Consider the following 26,506-nt stretch of genomic DNA (forward strand, 5'->3'; position numbering starts at 1 on the left):
CCCCGGACTTCCCCTCAAAAAATACAAACCTAGGGAATCCGGTGAAGAATGTAAAGGTACAATTAGATTTTGATTGGATAATTGAGTATATATGTACGTGAGTATGTAAAATTGAATAAAAAAGAAATGAGAAAAAGAAAAGGAAAAGGAAAAGGAAAAAGGACATTTGATATCAAAAGATTCTCATGTCGTTCCTTCCTCAACCTTCCGATATGGCTTAAATTGAGGTTTTGGGTTGATGAGCGAGAAGGGAAGTGACATAAAAATCGACTTTTCTGTCCCGTATATACACGATTGACCCACTCAATTCACGTCTTATTGCCCAAAATCTCAATTTCCTACGATACATACTTTTTCTGCCAATTTTTGTTGAAGATTCGACTTTTTTCCTCTAACCCACCCAATCCATCCATTTCTCATCCTATCAAAGATATCCTCCAGGAAAAGGAAAACTCCAATCATTTCTTACTCTGTCATAAATCTGGAACTCCATTTACCTAGGTAAAACGGACGCAATGTACCGAGGCTTACGATTTTCCAGGGTTCCGACTCTGAGCCATAGCCATACCCGTGGAACAAGGCTATGCTCCTTCCCCATGATTATGATTATGAATCGACCCCAATCGACAGCTTCCGGAGCGGCTACAAAACCAGAGAGTGAAGACGTGAGCGATTTGGAAGAGAGTGCGAATCGTCACTTGAATACGAAGATACCTAGATCCTATAAATCATTTGTTGATTCTCCTGCGTCGAATACGAATACTGCGACGTTAACGTTGGATAAGAGTAAGAGATCTGCGCGGGAAAATATTGTCAATATGAATAAATTCGATCATCCGTGAGTCACGATTTCTTTCTCCTTTTTGGGGGTTTGTTTTTGTTTTTTGAAGGGAATTGGCTGGGAATGGTTGGATTCGAGTTCTTTTGATGATGGTTCCTGGGTAGGACAATGTGGAAGAAATATACTAATAATGAAACTCGTATAGTATATATCCCGATACCTCACATTCAATAGAGATGAGAAGAAAGAATAAAACATTAGGTCTTGTTCCCCCCAATGTGGAAAGTCATAAGCTTCAGACGACAAGATGTGAGTACTTCTGAGGATGTCTTTTTTATATGGAGGGTATGCTGATTTGATACAAGGTCTTCAACAATTAAACGCCAAGAAGACTCCTATTGAAAAATATATGTATCTCAGTAATTTGAGAAATAATAATGTGCATTTGTTTTATCGATTGGTGCAGGAGAATTTGACGGTATGTTTTTAATTTGATGTTTTGGGGGTACGGGGGGAGTGGTGAGGTACAAGTGAAATGATTGGAATCGGCGTTGACAGTTATGTGTAGGATATCACGCCTTTGATATACACACCGACGGTAGGAGAAGCATGTTTGAGATGGTCAGAGATTTATCAACAACCTGAAGGTATTCCATATTCTCCCCAAACTCCAATATCAAAACTAACATTGATAGGTTTATATCTCTCCTACCATGATCGAGGAAATCTAGAAGAAGTCCTCGGTAATTGGCGTCATTCAGAGGTTGAGATGACGGTTGTTACTGATGGTTCTCGCATTCTTGGTTTGGGTGATTTGGGTGTCAATGGTATGGGTATTCCAGTTGGTAAATTGGCATTATATACTGGGTGTGCCGGTATTCATCCTTCCAAGACCTTACCAATTTCCCTGGATCTTGGTACCAACAATGAGAAGTTTCTTAAAGATCCATTATATATGGGAAACCGCATGAAGAGAGTTTCTACCAAAGAGGAAGCTGAGTTTATGGAGGAGTTGATGGTGGCTTTGAACAAGATGTGGCCTGGGTATGCTTCAAATGATTTCGGCAGAAAGAATAATCGACTAATTCATGAATAGGATCATCGTTCAATTTGAAGATTTCAAAAATCCTTTCCCGTCTCTGGCAAAGTACCAAAACAAGTATCCTTGCTTCAATGATGATATTCAAGGTACTGGCGCGGTTATCTTAGCAGGTATCATTAACGCTTTACGCAGAACAGGCATTCCTGTCAAAGACCAGAGAGCTGTTTTTATGGGTGCAGGTAGTGCTGGTGTAGGTGTTGCTCAACAAATTGTGGAATTCTTCCGAAAAGAGGGATTGACGGAAGATGAGGCACGTCGTTGCTTCTGGTTTGTTGATACTAAGGTATACACTCTGCCATTCTTGTTTAGAATCAAAAGCTAATTTCTCTAGGGTCTGATCACAACCGATAGAGGTGATAAGTTGGCTGACCACAAAGTCTACTTTGCCCGTGATGATAATGAGGGAAAACAATACAAAACTCTTCCAGAAGTGGTTGAATATGTTAAGCCTACAATCTTGATGGGATTATCCACTATCCGAGGAATCTTCGATGAGTCAATTGTCAGAAAAATGGCCAAATTGAATAAGAATCCGATCATCTTTCCATTGTCTAATCCTTCTAGTCAAGCTGAATGTACATTCGAGGAAGCTATGAAATGGACCGATTGTAGAGCTTTGTTTGCTAGCGGAAGTCCATTCCCAGATTATGTTCAGGATGGCAAAACATATTCTGCTGGACAAGGAAAGTAAGTATTCCCGTGTGCCGTATTGCTGTGTTTGAAATCTAATGAGATTCTAGCAATATGTATGTATTCCCTGGTATCGGACTTGGATCAATTCTATGCAAAGCCTCATGCATTAATCAAGAAATGGTACGTTCAGTCTACATGTCCTTTGTTATTAATCCCAATATAACTAATCAATAATCCCACAGATCTACGCCTCAGCCGAAGCCCTCAGCACCTCCCTCACACCTTCTGAAATTTCCGCTGGTCGTCTCTATCCTGAACTTAACCGCATTCGTGAAGTAAGCGTCATTGTTGCTCGTCAAGTAATCCGCGCAGCGCAACATTACAACTTCGATCGTGAGCCTGCTATTCGTGGTATGAATGATGAGCAACTCGATGAGTGGATTGTAGGAAGAATGTATGATCCAACATTAGCTATCCAGACCTCAGGCTTGAAATCGACTGTAGGGCAAAAGAAGTCGACGCCTAAATCATTGCTTTAGTTTGCTCCATGATAGCTAAAAAGATAAATGAGGGCTTTGTCGTAACTAATTTTGTGGCAGCTGTTACAGGCCAGGAGGCTTGGTCTTGGTGGGGTTGGTGCAGATGGGTTCCTATGTGGGGGATGCTGGAACAGGGAGTTTTTAGGCATATGGAGAGGAGTGACAGAAGAGATATAGAAAGGGTTGACAGGACGGAGAGGAGGGTGTCGATGCGAAGGCGGTTATAGATTGGTTGGTTGATTGATTGCATAATGGCATGGCGCAGCTGAGCGATGGTTCTGCATTTCTTTCGTTTTCTTTGGCTATAATGGGTCACTGGAACTCCTGTTTTAAAGGGTTTATGGTAAATCAATAATGGATGGATGGCTCTGATGGAGGAAAAAGAGAAGAGTAAAGAAACTCGACTTAATGGATAGATGAGAAGATAAAATAGATAGATTGAAAGAAGAGGTTTGCCTCCAGTATCGCAAAATGAGAATGAAATTAACATACCCTGATCATTCAGTAATTCTACAAACAAATTAATGAAAAGGTTCGAATGAATGAAAATACTCGAGTGTCGTTTGTCCATAATCTGTTTGGAAGCTTCCACGTCTTTATTGGAGGGAGGGGTAATCACGTGTGTAGCGGGTCAACATCGGTAGAAATAGTTTTGTTGCACATCTGAAAAATTGTTCACTTTTGTAATTTACATCTCGCATTTTAGGGACAAAATTGTTAAAATTTCCATCGACTGGGAATAAGAACACGTTCTGGACATTATTCCCGGCCGTGTCAGACAAGCTCTCAGAAAAATTGGTCTGGTCTGCCATCTCCCACCGCTTTTGGGTGCCCAAACGAGAACCTCAAAAAATCACAAGTTGGATTCTTCTCGTACACGCTTCTTTGATATTGCAGATCATACTGGCTTGTAGAGCTCAAAACCGTCAAGATGGTTAATATTACGGAAAAGATCAAGGAGTGAGTTTTCTGGTGTTGGGAATGGAGTTGTGGGGTGAGATGAGATGTGGATGAAGAATACTAATACTGTGGAAGGATTGAGGATGAGATGAGGAGGACGCAGAGTAAGTTGAATGAATCTGGAGGGTTTGGGGTGCATACGTGATGAATGGAGGGGTGGAGAGTATCTTGTGAATGTGTGCTAATTGTGAGAATAGAAAATAAGGCGACTGGTATGTACCATTTGGAAGAACTGGTAGCACGTGATCATAACTGATATGATCTGCTTTTAGAATATCATCTTGGACTTCTCAAAGGGTTTGTTTGTTCTCTTTCTTTTCGGCTTTTCCCGACAGATGATTCTTCTTACTCACCTCGCCATCCAGAAAACTCGCTCGTTACCGCGCCCAACTTCTCGAGCCCGGTCCAGGAGCGGGAGGAGCAGGTGGTACCGGTTTCGACGTATCCAAATCCGGAGATGCGCGAATTGCCCTAGTGGGTTTCCCATCTGTTGGAAAATCTACTTTCTTGTCCAAGATTACCAAGACGAAATCTGTCGTGGCGGCTTATTCGTTTACAACGCTTACAGCTATTCCTGGTGTGTTGGAGTATGGTGGGGCGGAGATTCAGATTTTGGATTTGCCGGGTATTATTGAAGGGGCTGCTGAGGGAAAGGGTAGAGGAAGACAGGTCATTAGTGCGGCGAAGACGAGCGATTTGATTTTGATGGTTCTGGATGCTACCAAGAAGGCGGAGCAGAGAGCGTTGTTGGAGGCGGAGTTGGAGGCTGTGGGGATCAGGTTGAACAGGGAACCACCGTATGTTGATTTACACTTCTCCATTTATACTAAGAAATATTGCGTTATAGATTTATAGGCTAACACATCCAGAAACATCTACCTCAAACCTAAAGCCGCCGGCGGCATGAAAATCACCTTCCAAACACCACCTAAATACATCGATCAGAAGATGATCTACAACATTCTCCGGGACTACAAAATTCTCAACTGCGAGGTTCTCGTCCGAGACGAATACTGCACCGTCGACGACTTCATCGACGTAATCATGAAAGATCACCGCAAATACATCAAATGTCTATACGTCTACAACAAAATCGACAGCGTCTCCCTCGATTTCCTCGACAAACTCGCTCGGGAACCTCACACCGTCGTCATGTCTTGCGAAATGGATCTTGGCATTCGCGATGTTGTTGATCGCTGCTGGGAAGAATTGAAACTCATTCGTATCTATACAAAGAGGAAGGGAGTGGATCCGGATTTCTCAGAAGCGTTGATTGTAAGGAGTGGATCGAGGATTGAAGACGTTTGTGATCAGATTCATAGGACCCTGAAGGATACCTTTAAATATGCGTTGGTTTGGGGTGCGAGCGCGAGACATGTGCCGCAGAGAGTGGGCTTGGGTCATTTTGTGGCGGATGAGGATGTTATTAGTATCGTTAGTGCTTTTAAGGCTTAGGATTGATTGCGAGTGGAATGAAATGAATATATGAGGAAGTTGATGAATCACAGTGTTAAAAGTCTTCTTCTGCATCTACTGAGCTACATGTCATGCCGAGATGTCAACAGTCACCCAAATGCTCTTGGTGTATGGAACATGCGATTTAGCTTGAACACCAAAGATTGGAGCACTGGCTAAGTAGCAGTGTTCACACTACCTAGTCTATCTACTCGCTTTTATTTCCACGGTATCATATCTCGAAAATGAAAATATCGTTCGGTTTTATTGTCATCTTGTTTGGTACTTTCAATCCCATTATCATTATTATTATTATTCTTAATATATTCATTATCCTATTACATCACATCACCACAATACAGCACATCACAACACATCAACCCACTACAACCTCCCTTCCTCTCAAAATCAAACTACGGAATGGAGTATAGTAAAAATTCCCAATTTATTTATCTATTCATCTCATCTCGATGTACTTTTGAAGTTCAAATTTTTCTTTCTAGTGTCTATTTAGTATTAGATTTTAGATTTTAGATTTTAGATTTTAGATTTTAGATTTTAGATTTTAGATTTTAGATTTTAGATTTTAGATTTTAGATTTTAGATTTTAGATTTTGGATTTTGGATTTTGGATTTTAGGGGGAGGGTTTGAATGGAGATTGGATTTAGGGATGAGGGATGAGGGATGTGTTGCTCTTGTGGGAGTGTTATGTATAGTGTGAGAAGAGAGGTATGAGAGATATAAGAGATATAAGAGATATAAGAGATATAAGCGATATAAGAGATATCAGAGATATCAGAGATATAAGAGATATCGAATTTCGCGCATTAGAGATATAAGAGATCATAGAGATATAAGAGCATACGACTAAGAGATCTACGTGATAGAAAGGCTCAAAGCGTCATTATAAGAGATATAGAGGAGATTTCGGGGAGCTAGGCGCTAGGGGTGGGTGGCTTTTTGTTTGTTTTTGCGGGGAGAGGAGGGGATAGTGCGGGACAGAGGCTGGATGATGGTGTTATGTGATTGATAAGTTCTGCATTATATATTGTTTTTGATGTATGTACAATGTACTCAAGTATAAGATCAAGTATAAGATCAAGTATAAGATCAAGTATAAGATCAAGTATAAGATCTCAGAAATCAATATCGACATCAAACCCAAGAACCGAGAGCAAAGAAAGAACATTTTACAACAGTAAAGTAGAATTAGCATCTAACTTAATTCACATCTTGTATTCTATTCTACAAATATCAACATCTGACTTCCACAAAAAAAAAAATGAATGAATCGCCAACGGATACCCAGTAATTCCTTTAGATACATATAACGTACCCCCTATATAAATGAATAAAGCATTCCCAAATACTCCCGAAGACTGGTTAGTAGTTTACGGGAGAGAAAGAAAACTCGCCTCAACACCTTGAATTAGAAAACTAATTTGAGATTTAGATTCTGATTTCGAGGATCTTAACCATATTATATCAAAGACACAGATATAGGTACAGGTGTTAATATTGATATTAATATTGATATTGATATTGATATTGATATTGATATTGATATTGATATTGATATTGATATTGATATTGATATTGATATTGATATTGATATTGATATTGATATTGATATTGATATTGATATTGATATTGATATTGATATTGATATTGATATTGATATTGATATTGATATTAATATTAATATTAAACACACCACTGAACTTCCGACCTCCAGACTCCAGTACCAATATCGATTTGTGATGTATTAGAATGAATAAAACAGAAAGAGTACATGACTCAAGACTAAAGTTATCAAACCTATGACTTAGAGCTTGGAACGTATGACTTGAAAAGATTGAAGAGATAACATTATCCCATCTCCGGGTACAAGTTTAGGGCTACATACACATAGCCATCGAATTTGCATTCTGGTCGGAGATGAAAAATGGGAAGAGGGCAGCGCGAGGAAAGAAACTCGGATATTGATATGAATGATAGAAGAGACGAGGAGAGCTGATGTGTACGTTGTGTCCTGAGAAGTAAACTATGTTTGTGTTGTGTGGATGGAGAGGTGAGGTAGATTTTTCTGTAGTATAGACGATACGAGAATTAAGTGGTCCTAGGAGACGACTTGTGGATATGAGTACTATATAGTATAATCGTTATGCTGTTGCTGCTTGCTTCCCGTGTAGACTTGATACATCACACCGATGTTCAAAAGAACAATACATCACCAAGTATCAACAAGTAACATGCAATGTAATTTTAACTATACTTTTATTCAATTTTCCTATTTAATGAATTCTTTTATAACTACCCTGCCTGCAAAAAAGAACCCCTGCAAGTATGATACAAAAGCTATGTTGCATTCGTTGCACACATAAAGAGACAGTAATATTCATTGATCAACGCCAATTCTCATTCCCACCGTAAGAAATAAGGAAACAGAGAAAAAAGAAAAGAGGAAATCTGCACCGAGATCCAATCATGACAATGAGCTAAGTGAAAATTTTACTTTTCGACTTTACTCGCTATCAGAACTGCCTGCGGCGGATTTCTTTGATTCCCTCTTGGCCTTCTTCTCCTTCTTCTTGAGCTTGCGCTCAGCCTTCTCCTCGGCTGTCTCTCCATCATGTCTCTTTCTCTTTTTATCGCTCTTCTCTTCATCATCCTCGGCAGCGTTTCCATCGATTGGTGCAAGCGCTGGAGCAGCAGCGGCGGTAACTACTTCAGGTTTTGGGTGGATAGCGATAGCTCCTTCTTCAGGAGGAGCGTTGAAATCCTTGTATTCGTTGTTCCACTTGGCTGGGGTGGCTTCATTTGGTCTTCCATATTTATCGAGCTTGCCCTCAGTCTTCATCTTCTTCTTCTCGATTGCTACTGGTCCCATTCCCCATCTGCGTGGGTAGAGATCACGTTCCATAATACAACGCTTGACCTTGGCAACAACACCGTGGTCGCAAGATGAGAGTTCAACGGTGGACATTTGTGCGATACCAAGAGCAATGGCTTCTCCCTTGGTGGTCATAAGGACGACCTCCTCATGAACCTCGATATCGGCCTCTGTAAAATTGATTAGCGCATATCCTTCTTATTTAAAATCTAGAAATGTGGGAGTGTATCGCATTGCTCATTCTCAAAAGTGGTTTGTTCCTCATCAACGACCCGAAGGCTATATGAGTGGTGCATGAAACTCGTGTCTAATCATTGCGGATTGGGGGAAGAATTTTTTTGACAAACATACCGTATCTCAACAATCCAGGAATCATCAGCTTGGCACCGTAACAGACAGCATTGACTGCGCTATCCTTGACAACAATTCTCTTGTAAGTAGTGAGAAGGGTCTCCAATGGTTGAATAACCTTTCTCAAGTATGCCTCGTCGCGTGCATTGTCTTGCATCCATTGAGCATCCAAAACATCATGGAGAGTGACCATATCCTTGGTCTCATCCATGGCACCACTTCGTACTCTCCTCAACTCTTGCATGTGTGCACCAACACCCAACAACAATCCAAGATGGACACAGAGGGTACGGATATATGTACCGGCTTCGCAGCTAACCCAGAAAACACCCAAATGTCTGTCATTATCGAATTCATAAAGTTTGCTCTCGTGGATTGTTCTGATACGAAGTTGACGCTTGACGGCGGAAATGAGAGGAGGACGCTGGAAGAGAGCACCAGTTAAGGTCTCCAAGGCGCGCGCAAATTGAGCTTCTCCGCCTGGAAGTTTGTCGTGTAACCTGATAACACAGACGTACTCCTTTCCTGCACCTTGTTGCGATTTCACGAGTCTTGTTGCGCGATCAATACAGACAATCAAACATCCGGTAACCTTTGGATCGAGGGTACCACTGTGACCAGTCTTCTCAACTCTAAAGTTTGTACCAATTAGCTCTCGTCGCAAATTGACTGCGCATCGGTGAATGCATACCTTAACATGCGCTTAACCCAAGCTACAACTTCGTGACTGGAAGGGTTCGAGGGTTTATCGAGGTTAATGACACCAGAGCTGATGTAGGACTTGAGGTCTCTCTTCAGCGGTGTGCAGCCATTGGGAATTGGGGTAAAGTGTCCAGTGCGGACAAGTACTAAGCAATGTCAGCGATGTTCCCATTGCTTGAATATCTTCAAACATACAGTTGTTATAGTTCTTCAACAATAATGGCCAGCTGCTGGTGTCAACGGCTGGAGTTAAAGCTTCCGGCTTGATTGTGTAATCAACCTCTTGCTCTTTCTTTGTCGATACAAGCGCCATCTTGGATAAAGGTAATTGACGAATCTACAATATCCGGTTTTTTGTGGTCGCTGTCGAGGTGGTTGGATATTTTTCACTTTTCCTCGAAGATTTCAAGCTCTAGAAAATTTACCGACGAGAAATTTTGGTGGAGGAAGCTAGTTCGGACAAGGTAAAGCTCCCGGAATCACGTGAGCATAAATTGACAAATGAAATTTCAACAACTCTAGATTATCATTGACCAATTGTAACCAATTCATTTTTTTTTTGTTTTGGCTTGAGTATGAGGGTTGTCTAAATAGAATTTTAATATCACCAGATAATATCAAGGAAACAATAGAGGAAAGAAATTATCAATCAGATGAAAATTGATATTGTATTCTGCCTGATCTCATCCAACCTCTCTTTGTGTGACATCCTGTTAATGCCAAAAAGGTACCAAGGTATCATCAATCTCATCCTATAAAATCCTTATAACGCCCACCACCAATGCAAACTTTAACTTCCCAAATCCTTCCTTTGAAATACGCTCACAAGAACCGCCTTGCTACTATAACGCCCAAAAATGCTATTAATACATCTATGACCATGACCCACTTCTACTTTCAGAATACCTATCAACTTCTCGCCTTAGCCATTCTGAATCTTTATCCATCCTTTCTCTGATTCTCTTTGCTCTCTCAAAGAGTTCATCATCATCATCAACCGACCCACGCTTTGTTCCGGTATCGACTGCCATGACAGCTCTAGCTCGCTCTTTCAGACGCTGGATATCTTCATCGCCAGTTGGTGCAGGGAGAAGTAACTGTGGAGCAGGTTCCCTGGCGGGGCTGCTTCTTGGTATCGATTGCTCTTTTGGTATCATCGGTCTTCGAAGTCTAATTGGCTTACCACTACTCTCGAAATATTCTTTTTGGCGCAAAGGGTCTTTCGCTACAGAAGTAGCAAGAGGCGTCCCATTAGGAAGAGTGGTGATGCCTCTGGCTTTCAATCGGAAATAATCCGTTTGTACGCCACTAAGCTGTGACCGAGTCTCGTTTTCTGCTTGATAAGTGGGCAAAAGGTGAATTCGAGATCCTCCATTCAGGAAAGAAGGATCCGAGAGTAGTGAACGTTGCAAAGGATTATCATACTGACTGCGCGTATGCGTGTTCGAACTCGAATCCGATGCGATAGAAGATACAGAAGATTTGAATCGTTTGTTGCCATGTTCGGTATGTCCATTGTACACAATTTCTCGTATCTCGTCCTGTGGGTTGTGTACACCTTCAAGGACGCCAGTTCCTTCCAAGAGACTCCCCAGGCTTGGTCGTCGACCTTTGGAAGGACTGTTTTTCACTCGCTTTTTACCCTTTGAAATGGAAACTCTAAAGTCGTCAACAACGTTCGCCGAAAGTGCAGCTCTGGAGGCTCTCATGCTTTCAGCATGTTCTATCCGAGCTCTTCTAGCTTTGCTCCCCTGTCGGCGTACCCATAGATGATGGGCGTTGACCCGCCACATATTAAAATATTTCACGGCTACTGCGTTACGACGGAACTCATCGGCTTCCTTTCGTGCCAATTCCTCCTCCTCTTCGGCAATTCGCTTAGCCTCCTTTCTTGCTTTCTTAGCCTCCTCTTTCATAAAAATTTCCATTGTTTCTTGTACTAAGGTCTGGACGGTATATGTCATGAATTGCTCAACGATTCCATCCTCGCCTAGGGCAATCCATTTTGCAAAATTGTCTAGTGGGGAGACTTCAGGTGCGGGTATGTGAATAACAGGCTGCGGAGTTTCTCTCACGGCAGGTTTAAATAAATTGTTGAGATCTGGCTGTGGTGCTGGGACAGATGGAGTGGCCTTCGCGGTTTGAGATGCAGAAGACTGCGCTACCGGTTCGGATGACATGGATCGAGGTACAGGTTGAAAACTGGAACTCCAATCATTGACTTTGGGCTCAGTAATCTGCGGGGCTGGAGCTGGAGCTGGAGGAGTAGGAGTCTTGATTGCAGATGATTGAGAAAGTTTCAGACTTTCTGTGGGTGTTGTTCGGGGCAGGCTTGAAGAGCCTGGATTGTCTGAAGGCCAACTGAATTTTGGTGGATCTGTGGAAGCTTGTGGTAGTTTCGGAGATGCTCCATTATCTGATGGCCAAGTGAACTTCGCTGGCTCTGCAGCGTTAGATTGGGGCGGCGGCGTATTCGTTGGTGTGGCTGCAAAGGGATTATGCGAAGCGAATGGAGTAGACGCAGCGGTCGGAGCTGGTGGGGCGAATAAACTAGAGGGGGCGTTTGCATCCTTCGGCTTCTCTGGCGCGGGTTCAGTGGCGGGCTGGGCAGTATTTACCTGACTTGCTGATGGGAAGCCGAACGATGGTGTGGCTGGAGACGTCGCAAAAGCCTGCTGAGGTGGTGTTTGTGCCACTGGGAAGCCGAGGGGCTTTGGCGGTTGAGAAAATGTACTTGCTGGTGAGAATGAGTTCACACCCCCCACGTTGAAAGGTCCTCCTTGGTTGTCCTTCACAAACAGTCCATCGTCGGAACTTGATTCTTCGCCCTGAGTTGTTGTTGCCGACACCCTTTCATACACAGTCGTATCGATCACCTCCGTGAGAGTGTGACCAGTGCGTTTTCGCTCGACAACTTCCACGGAATGGGGCTGCTTGATCGGAGGAAATGGATCAACGACTTGATTATCCAAGGCTAATGATAAGCAGGGATCATCATCCAGATCGTCGAATCGGAGGCTATAAGCTTCGCCAAAGTCAACTATCTCCCATGGATCATCGAAGTGCAAGTATTGATTCAGTTTGGCAATATTCCAGTCCTTTGGCTGATCGCGCTGTCGCTGGTAGGCCGATAATATTGTCTTTAATGCGTTCTTCCGAACTTCGTTGAAGTGCATCTCAGCGAAGCAAGCCATTGTATATGACACATTTTCCCCTTTCAGAATCGTGAAGAAGCGAGAGAAGGCATTTTCAGCGACGTTCAATACCGAAAATGGTTGTAGCGGGCCTCGTGGGCTCCAGATATTTTGTAAACATTCAACTAAGCCAACGGCAATCTTAATTTGCTCCGACTCTCCCCAAAATTTCCACCCCCAATCTTGTACCGTCTCCAGGATCCCGGGATTGCTGCTATTGAGCAGTACATAGTATGCCCTAAATTCGGCTTCATTCTCGCAAGGTATATTTTGCAAATTGCAATCCTCATAAGCATGTATCAGCGAAAGGAGAGACTTGCTGAGTTGTTCAACCTCCTGCTGCTCCACAAAGTTCTCCGGTGCAACGTCAGGCTTTGACATTTGATGTAACGCAGTAACATGGAACCGGGTGATCTTTTCAAGGCAGTAAACTTGATCAGCCAATTCTGGTGGGCTCATTGAGGATTGAAATACGAAATCCCGACGTATTGCACGTGTTCGATCCCACAAGAACTCATGTTGAGCTGCCAGGTTATCATCCTCCCCCAAAACTATGTCGATAAGATAATCGAGTGTCCGTCTGAGTGCAGCAGGCGAGCGGACATCTTGAGGAAGTGGTGCATCTTCTCCTGCGGCAGATCTAGCCAACTTTTTGATCATCATTTGAGGCGAAGGACGCATGGATCCGTCGGGGGCTTGCTCCTTTTCGGCACGTTGAACATCATCTTCGATAATTCTTCGTATGATTTCTTCTTCTGGACACATCTGGTCGCATGTTCCTTTGAAATCTATGGCTTCACTAAGTTTCTTTGGTTTGAGAGGATCGTCGATGAAACCGCCTTTGATGAGGGATGCGCGGACGCGTGCTCGATACTTCTTAAGCTCATCTAAATAGCTCTTTACAGCCGCCTTTTCGCGAGGATCCCCTGGATTTTTCGCATTGCATCGTGGAGAAGTAATTTTTTCTTTTTGTAAAAGGGCGTTAATCTTGGTGGCTAGCTCACTACTTGAGGCAAACGAGGCCATATCCGACGGCGTGGACGAGGTGGTTTCGAAGCCTGACTTCGACTGGTTGGACGCCTTGTTCTTTTTATCTGTAAAGCCATTATTCACTTGTACTGGCCTTTTCAAGACATTTTGCGGGGCAGGTTTCTCGGGCTTCTTCTCGAATGCGACCTGTTTTGAGGTCGCGCCTCTCGTTCCTTTCAGAGTACTCGGGTTTTGAGAATTGACCAGGGAAGACAAAGGAGCTGTAGAGCCACTCGATGGGGTGCCAAAAGTTGATGAAGGAGATGCAGTGCCAAAAGAATTTGAAGAAGCAAATGGGTTTACAGCTGTAGGCTGAGCCGCACTTGCTGATCCGAAGACATTGGTGTTGGGAGAATTGGAGCTGGATGAAGGAGCAAATGGCGAGGACGAACTGCTTTTAGGTCCAGTAGGTGCCCCAAAGACATTTGTTGAAGTATTGGTATTTGTATTGGTATTTGTAGTAAATGAGAACGGGTTGGAGAGTGTGGCGGTCCCCGATCCAAAAGAGTTATTCATATTTGAAGACGTTGCGTTTGCAGGAGGGCCAGTCTGCTCCTCAATTGGTGGAGTCGCGAATCGGACCTGTTTATTGTTATGTAGCCCTCCGCGCGATGAACCTCTTCCTCTGGTATTGGTCGCAGTCCCGTTTTGGCCCCTCTGTTCGCGCTTCGCAGCATTCTCGAGTCGCGCTTTTTCGAATGGATCTGTCGTTGTTGTCGCACTAGGAGGTGGTGTAGCTAAATGATCAAATTTGTGTGAGTTTCTTTCATGACAATAGTAATGTGAATGCTTGAGTTGATGGATCTTTAATTTCTAGCATGGGACTTCCCATGGTATAGATTGATATTGTCGGTCAATGCTTGTGATCTTGATGGATGTCATGAAAGTGGGATGGGGCTTACCAGAGGAGTTGTTTGAAGCTCCTCGACCCGTCTGTCCGCGACCTCTTGATCCTCGTGAACTTTTGGAATTTCCTCGTGCGCCTCTGGCGTTACTGCTACTGAGCAGCATGGTTCGTGATATGAATCATGGAGAGACGGGAGAGGACGCGGAGAGGAGTGTTTAGATTATCGTTTTTATTTACTTCCAGTAAGTTTAATTTCAATTTTCGAATTTCCTTCTCACCTGTCAATTGACCGTACTGAATTGTAACTATCGCAAGCTCAAAGATCTATAATCCGAGAACAAGGTTATCTACGCGCTAAACTTCATACGGCAGTATCGGGAATTCTGCCATTCTTGAGCCACCGCTACCAGTGATTCTTTTTTCCTTTGCAGTACGAAACTAAATTTCAATACCTACCTACGTCGTAGGTACTCGAGTAGTAACATAAAGTGTGAGTGATGCATTTTCAGGGATTGGAAACGAATTCGAAACATATTCCAATGTCATAAATGTGATTAAATTCTGAAAATCATTAGGAGTGACTGTCAACGGTACGTTCATGGTTTTTGAAAGATGTAGATGTATATTTCTATTCTATGATAGCCCAAGACAAGTCCTAGATGAAGGCCCCAATATACGCCATGATACCGTTTTTATCTTAGATGTCATAACCTTGGGGAATTCCTAACTTTTCATAGCCTTTACCTAAACTCCCTGCAACATGTGAACCAGATACCAACCCACGACTCCTTATTTTTAGATATCCTCACCATTACGCCCTTTGCGAACGATTGGCACGACTGGCGCGACTACCGAAGCTGGTGAAGCGTGCTGGACCAAGACCCATCCTGACCTCATCCAATTGCTCCATACCAGTTTGGTATTTCATTCTCCTGACGTTCTTCTTACCACTCATGGAATGAGTGCCCAGGAAATCATCCAGAATGCCATCGAAGTCTTGACGAACATCACCTTCTACAGTGGAAACGGAAGACGAAGCCATCGAGACGGACGCCATATCATCGAAATCCTCGTTATACTGTTCCTCAATCTTCTCAAATCGTTGATCAAGTGTAGTGAGACCTTCGGTTCTGAATAGTGAAGACGATGTCATGGAGTATGCGGAAGGATTAGTCAAAGCACCCTTTCTCTTCTTGCGTCTTCCGCCATTCGTTGTAGTAGTAAATATAGATGACTGCATATCTGCTTGTGAAGGCGTAGCTTGAGCCTTACTAGACTTTTGATCCTTCTTGAATTTACTGAAGTTTGCCATCCAATCCCCATCGCCATGATCCTCTCGCTCATCATCGTCGATATCTTGGGTTGTAGCAGGTGCGTCCTTGTATTCTTGCGTAGGCTTTGCAGTGGCGTCCGATTCCCATCCATCTTCATCATCCCAAGTTTCATCGAATTCATATTCATCCAATTCCTCACCATCCTCTGCCAATTTTCCGAAAATTTCATCATCGTCGTCTACATAAGCATCGTCTTCTAAAGCCTCCAAAACCTCCCTCAACCTCGGATCCATATCGGGTTGGAAACCAGCTAAAGCATCAGGGATATCTTGTTGTGCTTGGTAGGTAACCTTGCGAAGATTCTTGGATGGTAAGATATCATCATCAAGAACGGCACCAGCCTTGTCTCCCAAACTTGCGTTCTTGAGCGCCTCTTCCAAAGATTGTTTTCCCTTGCCCTTGTTCTTATTCTTTGGCCCAGTAGCTTCGACAAAAGTTGATTCACCACCTCCACGGCCCAAATCGCGCATATGTTGCATGTAATCATATTCGGTATCGTCGTAATACACACCATAGTTTGCGGCTTCACCTTCGTTATCTCTGACACGCGCGATACCTGAACCAAGTTCGGCGGTTAAATCATCGAGTTTCTTGACTTTATTCGGATTGGGTGCGCTGGTGGGATTTAGGACCATGGACGAAACAGATTCATCGTGAATTAACGGATCGTTTTGAGGACGATGAACAAGTTGAAAATGTGTCGCAGTCTTCTTATCAATCCATTTTCCTCGAGCCATATTGCCGGTATTGTTTAGTAGTTGTAATGTTGAGAAATGGTTTTATTATCTTTCTGCTCGGACGAGGAATTCGGGGTTTACAATTACAGACATCAGAATTATAAATCTACATGGAAAGATTTAATTTTCTTAGTGCGAGGGGCTGCTTTTTTAGGCGGGTCAAGCTTGTTTATCACAGTACTAAGCCGAGAAATTTGCCCCTCATTTTTGCTCGATAATCAGAGATAATCAAAACTCCACCGTAAAATTATAAAATTCAATACTTCCTTCTCAACCCCGCGAATTATTGGAAACTTTCTTGTAGCGATCTTATTTCTATTATTACTTATTGAAAGCACACCGACCCTATTGAAGAACGGATATAAGTAAACACGATGGTTCTCGCCAAATCCAAAAATGCCGTTGGACTGGGAAACAGTTTGATGAATGATAGATTCGGGAAGGGCAAAGGAGCAGATCGCAAAAAGACCACGGCGACTGGAATTCAGAGAACGCACAAAGATACTGGAGAAACCGTATGTATAAACTCGATCAATCCATCTTTCCATACTGAAAGAATATAGTATGTCACAAACGAAAAGCAAGAGGCCAGCTGGGTCAAGATGCGATCAGTTACGGAGCAGGCAGCACTCGATGAATTCTTGTCCACTGCAGAGTTAGCCGGCACAGATTTCACAGCGGAGAAGATGAACAATGTCAAAATTATTCACACCGATCAAAAGAATCCATACTTGTTATCGGCTGCGGAAGAACGAGCTGCAGTTGGTAAGCAGAAGGTACATAAGGAAAGACTCACAGTTCCAAGAAGACCGAAATGGGATTCTACGACAACCCCACAAGAACTTGATAGAATGGAGAGAGATGGTCTTCTCGAATGGAGAAGAGGACTAGCTGAACTTCAGGAAAACAACGATTTATTGATGACACCATTTGAGCGCAATCTGGAAGTTTGGAGGCAGTTGTGGAGAGTTATTGAGAGATCTGATCTTATTGTACAAATCGTCGACGCTAGGAACCCGCTTTTATTTCGATCTGAAGATTTGGAAAGATATGTTAAAGATGTCGATAGCCGCAAGGAGAATCTCCTATTGGTAAACAAGGCTGATATGTTGACTTTGGAGCAAAGACAACATTGGGCTGATTACTTTGAGGCCGCCGGTATCAAATACAAGTTCTTCTCAGCAGCTTTGGCAAAAGAATTAAATGAAGCAATGTTAGAGGAGACTGAAGAAGAAACAGAGGCCTCTGCATCCGCATCAAAGCTAGCAGAGAAGGCGAGAGCACTTGGGCTTGACGACGATGATGAAGAAGATGATGATGATGACAGTGAAGCGGACAGCGATGAGCAAGATGAAGAGGCAGCTGTTGAAGAGGATGATGAGGAAAGCGACGAGGAAATCACTGAAACTGAAAGTACCAGAATCTTGACTGTAGATGAGTTGGAGGCTCTTTTCTTGGTTCATGCACCTGAAGTTCAAGGTGAGGGGTACCATATTCATGCAATTAGATCTAAAGCTAACAAATATAGATTCTGAGTCAGGAATTACTAGAAAGACTCAAATTGGTCTCGTCGGATACCCTAACGTTGGTAAATCTTCCACCATTAACGCCTTAATTGGTGCCAAGAAGGTGTCTGTATCTTCGACACCAGGAAAAACGAAGCATTTCCAAACTATCCATCTTAGTGACAAAGTCCTACTTTGCGATTGTCCTGGTTTGGTTTTCCCAAATTTTGCTACCACCAAAGCAGAACTTGTGTGCAATGGTATTCTGCCTATTGATCAACTTAGAGAATTCGTGGGTCCAGCTGGTTTAGTAGCACACCGCATCCCCCAAGGATTCTTAGAAGCATTGTATGGAATGAAAATCGTGACCCGACCTTTGGAGGAAGGGGGAACGGGTATACCAACAGCTGAAGAGATGTTAACAGCATACGCTAGAGCAAGAGGTTTCAGAAGAACAGGACAAGGTCAGCCGGATGAGTCGAGAGCTGCTAGACATATTCTTAAGGATTACGTTAATGGAAAGCTGCTATTTTGTCAGCCTCCTCCATTGGACATTGATCCTTTTGAATTTAATAGAGAGCTGTATGACGAAGGTCATCTACCAGAGAAGAGACGACAGGCTTTAGCATCAATGGCATCATCCGCCGATGATCAAGCTTCCGTTGCAGATTCCGATGTTATCGAAATGCCTCAAGGACCAAAGTCAAAGAACCTTGACAGTACTTTCTTTGCTCAAGGGCAAGGTAATTCAGCACATTTACGAATGCCTTTCAGTCACAAATACTCTGAGCAAGGAACTGCTAGCGGGAAACTACTCTCAGGGAGGAAACAGGCAACATTAATAGCTTTGGAAAAGGATGTGGATCCAAATGATATTAAGAAACTGACCAGCAAAAAGCATTTCAAGGGTAATAAACCTGGTGGAAAGGGCAAGAGAAGAGCGAACTATTTTGCTGATTAAAGGTCTGATATTGGTCAGATTTGGGTCATAGAAAGAAAGGATACCTCAATAACGGTGGCGGTTTTTTTCTGAATGGAGTCAAGGTAGTGATTAAATAGAAATTGAATATCACCTTGGTCAACGAGTTGAAACCTTACCATATGGATCGATTTCTCGTACCATTCGTTTCAGATCATCATGCGCAGCGCATCCTATGCATCGGATTCGATGGATATTGTCCCTGGCCCCCACACTGTGAATTGCCTCGGTATTGAACAATTGGCCGAGCCGAACTTGTGTGGAGAAATTTGGGGTAACAAGAGCTAAGAATATATTAAAACAACGAAGCGGAGCTCAATACTTATATTAATCTTCCATTCAATTAAATATTTGTGAATAAGAAGTTTTGTTCAATACACAATCGTTGCTATATTTTGAAATTACCTTGAGCTTGAGTTTTGACACGACTTCGTACACATTTCTCCAGATCCCCTTAAAATACCATCCATCATGTCCGACAAGATCCCTATTCTCGTAGGAGCTATTCATCTGATCACGCCTCCTCAAATACTAATCATTATTTTCTTCTAGGCTGCTAATCGTGTGAGCGATCATGCAAGAAAAACACTTGATCTTGTCACAAAATTTGTCGAAGAAAGATGTATACCGTATGTTTGCCACGATACTCGATTTCATGTTCTTCACCGCACAAGACCACCACTAACAATTCACAGCGCCGACCCCATATTCCACGCTCAACTCGGCGAAGGTACTCAGAGATGGGATGCCTACCCTTCAGTCATCGAAGACCTTAAGAAAGAGGCACAAAGTCTCGGGTTATGGAACTTGTTCCTCGCAAAATCACATTACAAAGAAGGGGCCGGTTTCTCGAATCTCGAATATGGATTGATGGCAGAACAATTGGGGAAATCGCATTTGGCATCTGAAGCCACTAATTGTGCGGCGCCAGATACCGGAAACATGGAGGTGTTGGCGAAATACGGAAATGAGGAACAGAAGAGACAGTGGTTAGCTCCATTGTTGAGCGGTAAGATTCGTTCGGCTTTCTTGATGACGGAACCGGATATCGCAAGTTCGGATGCTACGAATATTCAAATGGATATGAGAAGAGATGGGGATCACTGGATCTTGAATGGCTCGGTGAGTTGGAGTATCTTTGATTTCGTTCAGGGGCAAATCAGCTAATCTGTTCTATAGAAATGGTGGTCGAGTGGCGCTGGTGATCCACGATGCAAAGTGTATATCGTTATGGCTAAGAGTGATCCTAACAATCCGGATCAACACAAGCAACAGTCTGTTATCTTGGTACCAGCCGATGCCCCTGGTATTACTATCAACAGAATGTTGTCAGTCTACGGTTTTGATGATGCGCCTCACGGACATGGTCATTTGACATTCAAGAATGTTAGAGTGCCAGCAACAAATATGGTACTTGGCCCCGGACGTGGATTCGAGATTATTCAAGGTCGTCTTGGCCCCGGACGTATTCATCATTGTATGAGATCTATTGGTGCTGTAAGTTCTAATGATATCTACATCTACCAAAATTTTCCAAAACTAATCATTTTGTAGGCCGAGAAAGCTCTGGATTGGATGCTCATGCGTATCAATGATCCTAAAAAGACACCTTTCAAGAAACAATTGAAAGAACATGGTGTGATTCTCGAATGGGTGGCAAGATCAAGAATTGAAATCGACGCGGCCCGTTTGGTTGTACTTAATGCTGCTATTAAGATCGATGAAGGGGGTGCAAAGAGTGCACTAAAGGAGATTGGTGAGGCAAAGGTACTCGTCCCAACTATGGCATTGACTGTCATCGATCGTGCCGTACAATCATTTGGAGGAGCTGGTGTATGTCAAGATACCCCTCTCGCATCCATGTGGGCAAACATCAGAACATTGAGGTTGGCCGATGGACCAGATGAGGTACATCTACAGCAATTGGGTAGAAATGAAAACAAAAGAGGAGCTGAGGTGACTCAGAAGATTCACAGACAAATGGAAGCTACGGAAGCTCTGTTTGCTAAGTACAGAGTCAAGCATGTAGAGCCAGGACCAACTGTTCGGGAGAAATCTAAGTTGTAGGTTAGATAGGATTAGGGATTTAGTTTGTTTATGCGTACAGGAATATCAAGACTGGATTTTCACATGACCTACTTATTACATTGAGGTGTAGTGTAATATAATTCTTCAAGTTCATAAAGTCATATATAAAGGCATATATGTCATGAGGAGCATAATAATTGATCAAGATCTATGACATGAACATAAAAGATTGAATAAATCAAAACAAACAAAACAATCCAACCAAGCGTTCCCATTTTTACGTCAATAATGATTGAGTTTCAATACGGAGTATATGGATGGTTTTGTATGCTTTGGGCTTGGGCTTGGATTTGGTTACTTGGAGGGGAAAGTGGAGCAACGGAAGAAATATGCTCATCGTTGCCCAGACAACAAGCGTAAATAATTCCAGAGGGAGATCATAAATTTTCGATTTCGCTACAACTGAAGAACAAATACATAAAAACACATAAAGTCCTCACTTCTACAATATCTGATTCCATTCAAAATCACAAGAACCTTTAAGAAATCCTACCGATAAATACTTCTTTACTACAATCAAACAACAATCAATACATTCAAAAGAACATACACAATGTCTTCAGCAAACGTTCTCTCAAACAAAGACGTCAACATCTCAGCTATGAATCAAGTCAACAGTGTAGTTGATGAGAAGAAGACACCAATTGGTGCTGACCCTCATTCTATGGAATATCATCGTCAAGTGTTGCAGAACAAGATGCAACAGAATGGGTATGTTCTTCTCTTTTTTTGGTTACTTTTACCTACACTATTCAGCAATTTTGAGCTTCACCATTCCTTCACTTGATATCCATCCACAGATAATATTTGAGATACAAGAGCATTCACTAACTCATTTAAAAATATAGGGGTCAAGAGGAGAAATACATCTCCCCATCGGATACCATCCAATCACCAACTACTGCCAAACTGTCCGCTTATCGCAACAAACAAGTTGGAAAGTGAGTACCATCTTCCGTTATTCCCTTCATCACAACCCATAGAGGCATTCGCACAGCCTCGGGCAATCTTGCCATCTCTCAATTGCACACAAAATATCCCAAGAAACAAGTACTAACAGCACCCCTCCAGAAACACCAAACCTCGCTCTCTCTTCGCAAAGACCTCTGCCAAAAAACTTGCCGCAAATGGTCCACTTTTCGGCAAAGACATCTCAAGCCCAAAACAAACCGCAAACGATAATGCTGGCGACGCGATGCAAGAATAGATTTCTCATTCTCTATCCATGAGATGGGATTAGTTTTTGTATTTTGCACGGTAGCGGTTCCAATAGAGAGGCGTATAAGTATCACGCGCTTTCGGATTGTTTTTGGTTTTTGACTTTGGTTCTGGTTTTGGTTATTTTCGGTCGGCAAGTCATTGGACAATGATACGCATATTATCAAGTGAAGGATATTGTGACAAATTGGTTTATCGTTAGGCAGGGGTTTGGATGGAGAAACAAGGAAGGGAAAGGAGAAATTTTATGATTGTGTATTTCTACTTCGTCTCCACATCTGCGGATGTTTTGGAGGGTAGGGTGGTTTTGGGCACCGCGTGATGGACCTGGATATCACATTTATGCGAGGGACGCATGAGCATGGTACGCTTCCTGGCTGATTTGAGGATATCATGACTCAACTGCCTTCGTACGTTTGGGTATTGATCATGAGGCGTTTTGGGATACTATTTCCTTTCTTCCTCTTCTTTCAATGGTTGTATTACTTCTTCGGTGGGACGGATATCAAAAGGAAAGGCTTTTGATAATCTAGTTAAGGTTAGATGGGTTAATTTTATGAGAATTCTCTCTTTCTCTACTTTACATTTGACCATGGTCTATGCAATTTTGCTACCGCGATGATTTTGTATAATATGTATGTCTATGGCATGCTTAATTTCTGCTTCACGCGTGAACGGGCTAGCTCACCGTACTACGTACCTACAGTAAAAGAGTGCGAATTCAACATCGGCTTATGATACATACTCCTCTTTGATCAGCAGTCTTCTATGATCTTGTCTGAGACTTTTGTGTAGAAGATTTTTGAAAGAATGAACGAAGAGGTATCATATATCTGTGATTGAAGTCGGTTCACTGCAGAAAATGAAACCGAGGCCAGGGTTTGAGAATGGGACTGAGAATGGGACTGGGAATGGGAATGATGTTAGGATGGGTTAGACTTTATCTGGGGTATGCTGCGTGCCATGCGCTGTTTTTGTGTGCCACGTGAAAAATAGGAAATAGGAAAATTCTTCGAGTGGTTTTAAGCACGATACTCTGGCCTCTGGCTTTGGAATGCCAGATGCTTATGCACTCGTCGGACTCAACGGATATAGTCCCTACCTAGTACTTGCACAACATAATACACAATGTCAACATCAAGAACACCATGTATCAATAACCATAACCATAAATCTTTCATTAAAAATCGTTATACTAAATATCCTTTGAAATTCCCGCAGTGAACAGAACAAACTCCCGAAACAAAGTAAGACTCCAAGACGCATGTCCAACCCCTCGTTAAAACTTTTCTCGGACCAAATAGGCCATCCTCATTGTCATTATAAAACATTAGGTTAGGGCAGCTAATAAAGATTGATATCCTTCAAAAGGGTGCTTGCGGGTAAAAAGGTGCACCGGCATAATCGAAACCTGTTTCGAGACCATTTTGAGGGTAAGGTTCTGTGGGATGTTAGTTCAAGTTCCTTTCGAGCAAAAGCCATGAGTGACGGAGCGAGAGATGGGGGTATCAATCGATGAGCAACACACAAGAAATGAAAGTGGATATTAATGACTTACCCCAGAAAATTGAATCGAATAAATCCATCGGTGACATGTTTAATGTCTGTTCTACAGACTGCATATCACCACTCATATTGTTCATAGGCACTTGTTGCGCATAGTCCATACTGTGTGTCTGTTAGTGAACAATCTCGGATAAAGTTATTTGGAAATAGCAAACATACGGTGGTACTATCCCATTTTGCATAGAAGCCATAGCAAGCGCAGCATTTTGTTGTTCATATTCACTTGTAGATTTGAAGTCCGGGCCCTGTGTTATCTGAGCTTCCGGGACCATAACCGATTGTTGTTGAGTTTGTTGTTGTTCAACCACCCATCCATGATCATATATATTTTTTAGAGCAGCCAACGCCCTTGACAGAGGTCCGCTGAGTTCAATATCCTTATCTGATTTGGGAATGGTGGATGGTTGTTCTTTTGCTGCAGTAACCGATAGAGCACTTATTAGATCTCCTTGTAGCTGTCGAACTTCCGGATCTGTTTTAGTTTCACCCAAGATCCCCAGGAGAACTGCGGATGAGAGGCCATGGTAGGTGAATGCCCATGAGCGGGTAGGTATAACGCTCAATGAGTGCATCTTCAAGTACATCCTAACAGTCTCTGTGAGATTTTGCTTACACTTTTCTGCGATGATTGCCTTCTGGTCAGAAGACATTCCATTTTCACCGCGTCGAAGAGCGGGTCGGCATAACACTGAGACAACGAAAGACGTGTGAAGACGAAGTGCGAAGTATTGTAATCTATCTTGAACTGTCCTGCATTTATCTTTAATGCGGAGTGCTGGGAGAACCCTTTGACGAATGTTCTCAACGTCGACTGAATTGGCGATGATTTGATTATAATCGGGCTCAGATACCGAATCATTCTTGACGAAATCCAATACTCTTTGACATAGATGATACATAGCTTCTGTGTAGGTGAACCCCTCCGTCAAAGCAATGGGGCTTAGAGGGACTTTACATCTCGTGATCACAGCGATTGGAGATCGGTCAAATGACAGTGAGAGTAAACTATCTTGCCAGACGATTGTCCACCTTAAACCCGTTAGATTAATAGAGAGACACGACAGTGAGTGAGTGAGTGAGCGTACCAAAGTTTACGACGAGGTAAGTCATTGTCCTCAGAAGATGTGAATCTACCGCTCTCATTAGGACCTCTATGAAGGCCTAGAGCTTGAGCAAGTCTACAAGTAAGACCTATCAATGCCCACGAAGCCTCAGCCTTCATATCATTGGCTAGAACAAATCCAAGAATTAAAAGTGCTTGCAATGAATCCAATGATGGGCGAATCAAGAAATTAGATAGCCTTAGGCAATGGAATGATGTTTGAACTGTATCTGAGATTAGTCTCCTATCATATTCAAAGATAAAAAAAGTATTCGGCTTACCAAAAGATTGTGAGGCTGCTACACGTCTGTGATATGTAGTTTCAGCGTAATTTGATGATACAGCAAGAACTGCGAATAGCATCCCAAGCCAGGCTGACGATACTCCCTTCTGATTCGGATTCTTACTTTTTGCAGAACTAGCCCGATCTTCTAGGTATATGCACAACTTCGTCTCAAAGTCATCAATATCGATCAGCAGGCCCCAAAATGGCTGAACTATCTGTTTGTAGATTTGGAATGATCTATGGGAATGTTAGCTGTGATTGCAACTTGTTTACATCTTCCGTGCTACTGACTTTAAGACATCTTTGTCCGACGGTAATGCCATAGCAATATCATGTCTTATTTTGTCCATGTGTTCTTTCGACATAAAAGGATACGGAGCCGTTGATATTTGTAAACCTAGTATAGGCATAATGTCTTTCCGAATGACATCGTGTTCACCTTCGCCCGGTGATGATCCAATCTGAGCCTCTTCACTCAAAAAAGCTGCGATTGAATTCTGCCCAAGATATCGCGATTCGTTTGGATCATCTTCTTCTGTGGTGATATTAACTTCAAATTTCAATCGGTCTCACAATTATTTGGTATTAAAAACACTTGGCCCCGACTCAGGGGGTGTAGATGGCATAGCTTCAAATAACACATTTGTCGGTATTTGAACTTCTTGGCAGAGCTGATATGAATTTGAATTTACCTGTTGTTCTTGGCCAGCCGTCTTCCTTTCTACCAGAATAATCACTGGCACTATCTGGGGTACGGGCTCTTTTAACTCCAGCTACTGAAGCCGTCGGTATCGTCTTCCCGAGATCCCGATTCTTAGGATTGTAAGAACATAAGAGAGCGTGATCCCTCTTCACACAATTCTCACATGGGTGTTTATTATCACATTTGACCTTGCGTTGCCTGCAAGGCCAGCAAGCGGTCCCTAAGACTTGTTTAGCAAGTTGCCTATGAAGGATTCTTGACTTGCCACTGTCCAGCCAAGAATGGGGAAATGATCCATCATACCATATCGAACTTTACGATGCGAGTGTATGATCCTATTGGCCTCATCAGGAGTGATGGAAGCTTCGATTGGTTCTGATGGTCCTTCACTCATGGTCGTCGTGAAACAATTCCATTCAATTCATATGAAAGTAAGGTTGGGAATGCCGAGGGAATTCCGGAAAGTGCTTATCTTACTCCCTCAACTCCACAGCTAGGTGA

The 26,506-nt window shown here is 42.7% G+C and overlaps 9 protein-coding genes across 9 annotated transcripts; 5 read left to right on the forward strand and 4 right to left on the reverse strand.

Moving 5' to 3' along the window:
• Positions 1-515: 515 nt before the first annotated feature.
• On the forward strand, positions 516-3,055 carry EAE98_006494 (uncharacterized protein; the record flags this gene model as incomplete). The annotated part of the gene is made up of 9 exons (XM_038954117.1): positions 516-838; positions 987-1,090; positions 1,147-1,259; positions 1,350-1,428; positions 1,477-1,825; positions 1,878-2,166; positions 2,215-2,570; positions 2,624-2,696; positions 2,759-3,055. The coding sequence occupies 9 exons, from the start codon at positions 516-518 to the stop codon at positions 3,053-3,055; spliced, it is 1,983 nt and encodes a 660-aa protein (XP_038809362.1).
• A 931-nt stretch (positions 3,056-3,986) lies between these two features.
• On the forward strand, positions 3,987-5,470 carry EAE98_006495 (uncharacterized protein; the record flags this gene model as incomplete). The annotated part of the gene is made up of 6 exons (XM_038954118.1): positions 3,987-4,015; positions 4,091-4,119; positions 4,213-4,227; positions 4,288-4,312; positions 4,381-4,812; positions 4,885-5,470. The coding sequence occupies 6 exons, from the start codon at positions 3,987-3,989 to the stop codon at positions 5,468-5,470; spliced, it is 1,116 nt and encodes a 371-aa protein (XP_038809363.1).
• A 2,525-nt stretch (positions 5,471-7,995) lies between these two features.
• On the reverse strand, positions 7,996-9,730 carry EAE98_006496 (uncharacterized protein; the record flags this gene model as incomplete). The annotated part of the gene is made up of 4 exons (XM_038954119.1): positions 7,996-8,534; positions 8,716-9,347; positions 9,407-9,563; positions 9,613-9,730. The coding sequence occupies 4 exons, from the start codon at positions 9,728-9,730 to the stop codon at positions 7,996-7,998; spliced, it is 1,446 nt and encodes a 481-aa protein (XP_038809364.1).
• A 559-nt stretch (positions 9,731-10,289) lies between these two features.
• On the reverse strand, positions 10,290-14,748 carry EAE98_006497 (uncharacterized protein; the record flags this gene model as incomplete). Its single annotated transcript, XM_038954120.1, has 2 exons — positions 14,543-14,748; positions 10,290-14,377 (listed from the first exon to the last, which is right to left on the reverse strand). Exons 1-2 carry the CDS (start codon positions 14,649-14,651, stop codon positions 10,290-10,292), a joined length of 4,197 nt encoding a protein of 1,398 aa, XP_038809365.1. The 5' UTR covers positions 14,652-14,748.
• A 550-nt stretch (positions 14,749-15,298) lies between these two features.
• On the reverse strand, positions 15,299-16,558 carry EAE98_006498 (uncharacterized protein; the record flags this gene model as incomplete). Its single annotated transcript, XM_038954121.1, has 1 exon — positions 15,299-16,558. One exon carries the CDS (start codon positions 16,556-16,558, stop codon positions 15,299-15,301), a length of 1,260 nt encoding a protein of 419 aa, XP_038809366.1.
• A 374-nt stretch (positions 16,559-16,932) lies between these two features.
• Positions 16,933-19,024, forward strand: EAE98_006499 (uncharacterized protein; the record flags this gene model as incomplete). The annotated part of the gene is made up of 3 exons (XM_038954122.1): positions 16,933-17,073; positions 17,122-18,037; positions 18,087-19,024. The coding sequence occupies 3 exons, from the start codon at positions 16,933-16,935 to the stop codon at positions 19,022-19,024; spliced, it is 1,995 nt and encodes a 664-aa protein (XP_038809367.1).
• Positions 19,025-19,513: 489 nt separating this feature from the next.
• Positions 19,514-21,109, forward strand: EAE98_006500 (uncharacterized protein; the record flags this gene model as incomplete). The annotated part of the gene is made up of 5 exons (XM_038954123.1): positions 19,514-19,537; positions 19,595-19,671; positions 19,738-20,164; positions 20,222-20,539; positions 20,597-21,109. The coding sequence occupies 5 exons, from the start codon at positions 19,514-19,516 to the stop codon at positions 21,107-21,109; spliced, it is 1,359 nt and encodes a 452-aa protein (XP_038809368.1).
• Positions 21,110-21,571: 462 nt separating this feature from the next.
• Positions 21,572-22,929, forward strand: EAE98_006501 (uncharacterized protein). The gene is made up of 3 exons (XM_038954124.1): positions 21,572-21,841; positions 21,979-22,071; positions 22,202-22,929. Exons 1-3 carry the CDS (start codon positions 21,684-21,686, stop codon positions 22,335-22,337), a joined length of 387 nt encoding a protein of 128 aa, XP_038809369.1. The 5' UTR covers positions 21,572-21,683; the 3' UTR covers positions 22,338-22,929.
• Positions 22,930-23,712: 783 nt separating this feature from the next.
• On the reverse strand, positions 23,713-26,399 carry EAE98_006502 (uncharacterized protein; the record flags this gene model as incomplete). The annotated part of the gene is made up of 8 exons (XM_038954125.1): positions 23,713-23,789; positions 23,907-24,016; positions 24,074-24,943; positions 25,000-25,240; positions 25,298-25,539; positions 25,594-25,837; positions 25,995-26,225; positions 26,309-26,399. 8 exons carry the CDS (start codon positions 26,397-26,399, stop codon positions 23,713-23,715), a joined length of 2,106 nt encoding a protein of 701 aa, XP_038809370.1.
• Between the last annotated feature and the right edge of the window lie 107 nt (positions 26,400-26,506).

The sequence above is a fragment of the Botrytis deweyae genome, assembly GCF_014898535.1.
Source record: "Botrytis deweyae strain B1 chromosome Unknown BDEW_014, whole genome shotgun sequence".
Lineage (NCBI taxonomy): Eukaryota > Fungi > Ascomycota > Leotiomycetes > Helotiales > Sclerotiniaceae > Botrytis > Botrytis deweyae.

Excerpts from the sequence above, each read along its gene's own strand:
- EAE98_006501 (XM_038954124.1), top strand. The coding sequence starts at position 21,684 with ATGTCTTCAGCAAACGTTCTCTCAAACAAAGACGTCAACATCTCAGCT. Across the intron at positions 21,842-21,978 it reads AACAAGATGCAACAGAATGG|GGGTCAAGAGGAGAAATACA; the intron begins GTATGTTCTTCT and ends TTAAAAATATAG. Across the intron at positions 22,072-22,201 it reads CGCAACAAACAAGTTGGAAA|AAACACCAAACCTCGCTCTC; the intron begins GTGAGTACCATC and ends GCACCCCTCCAG.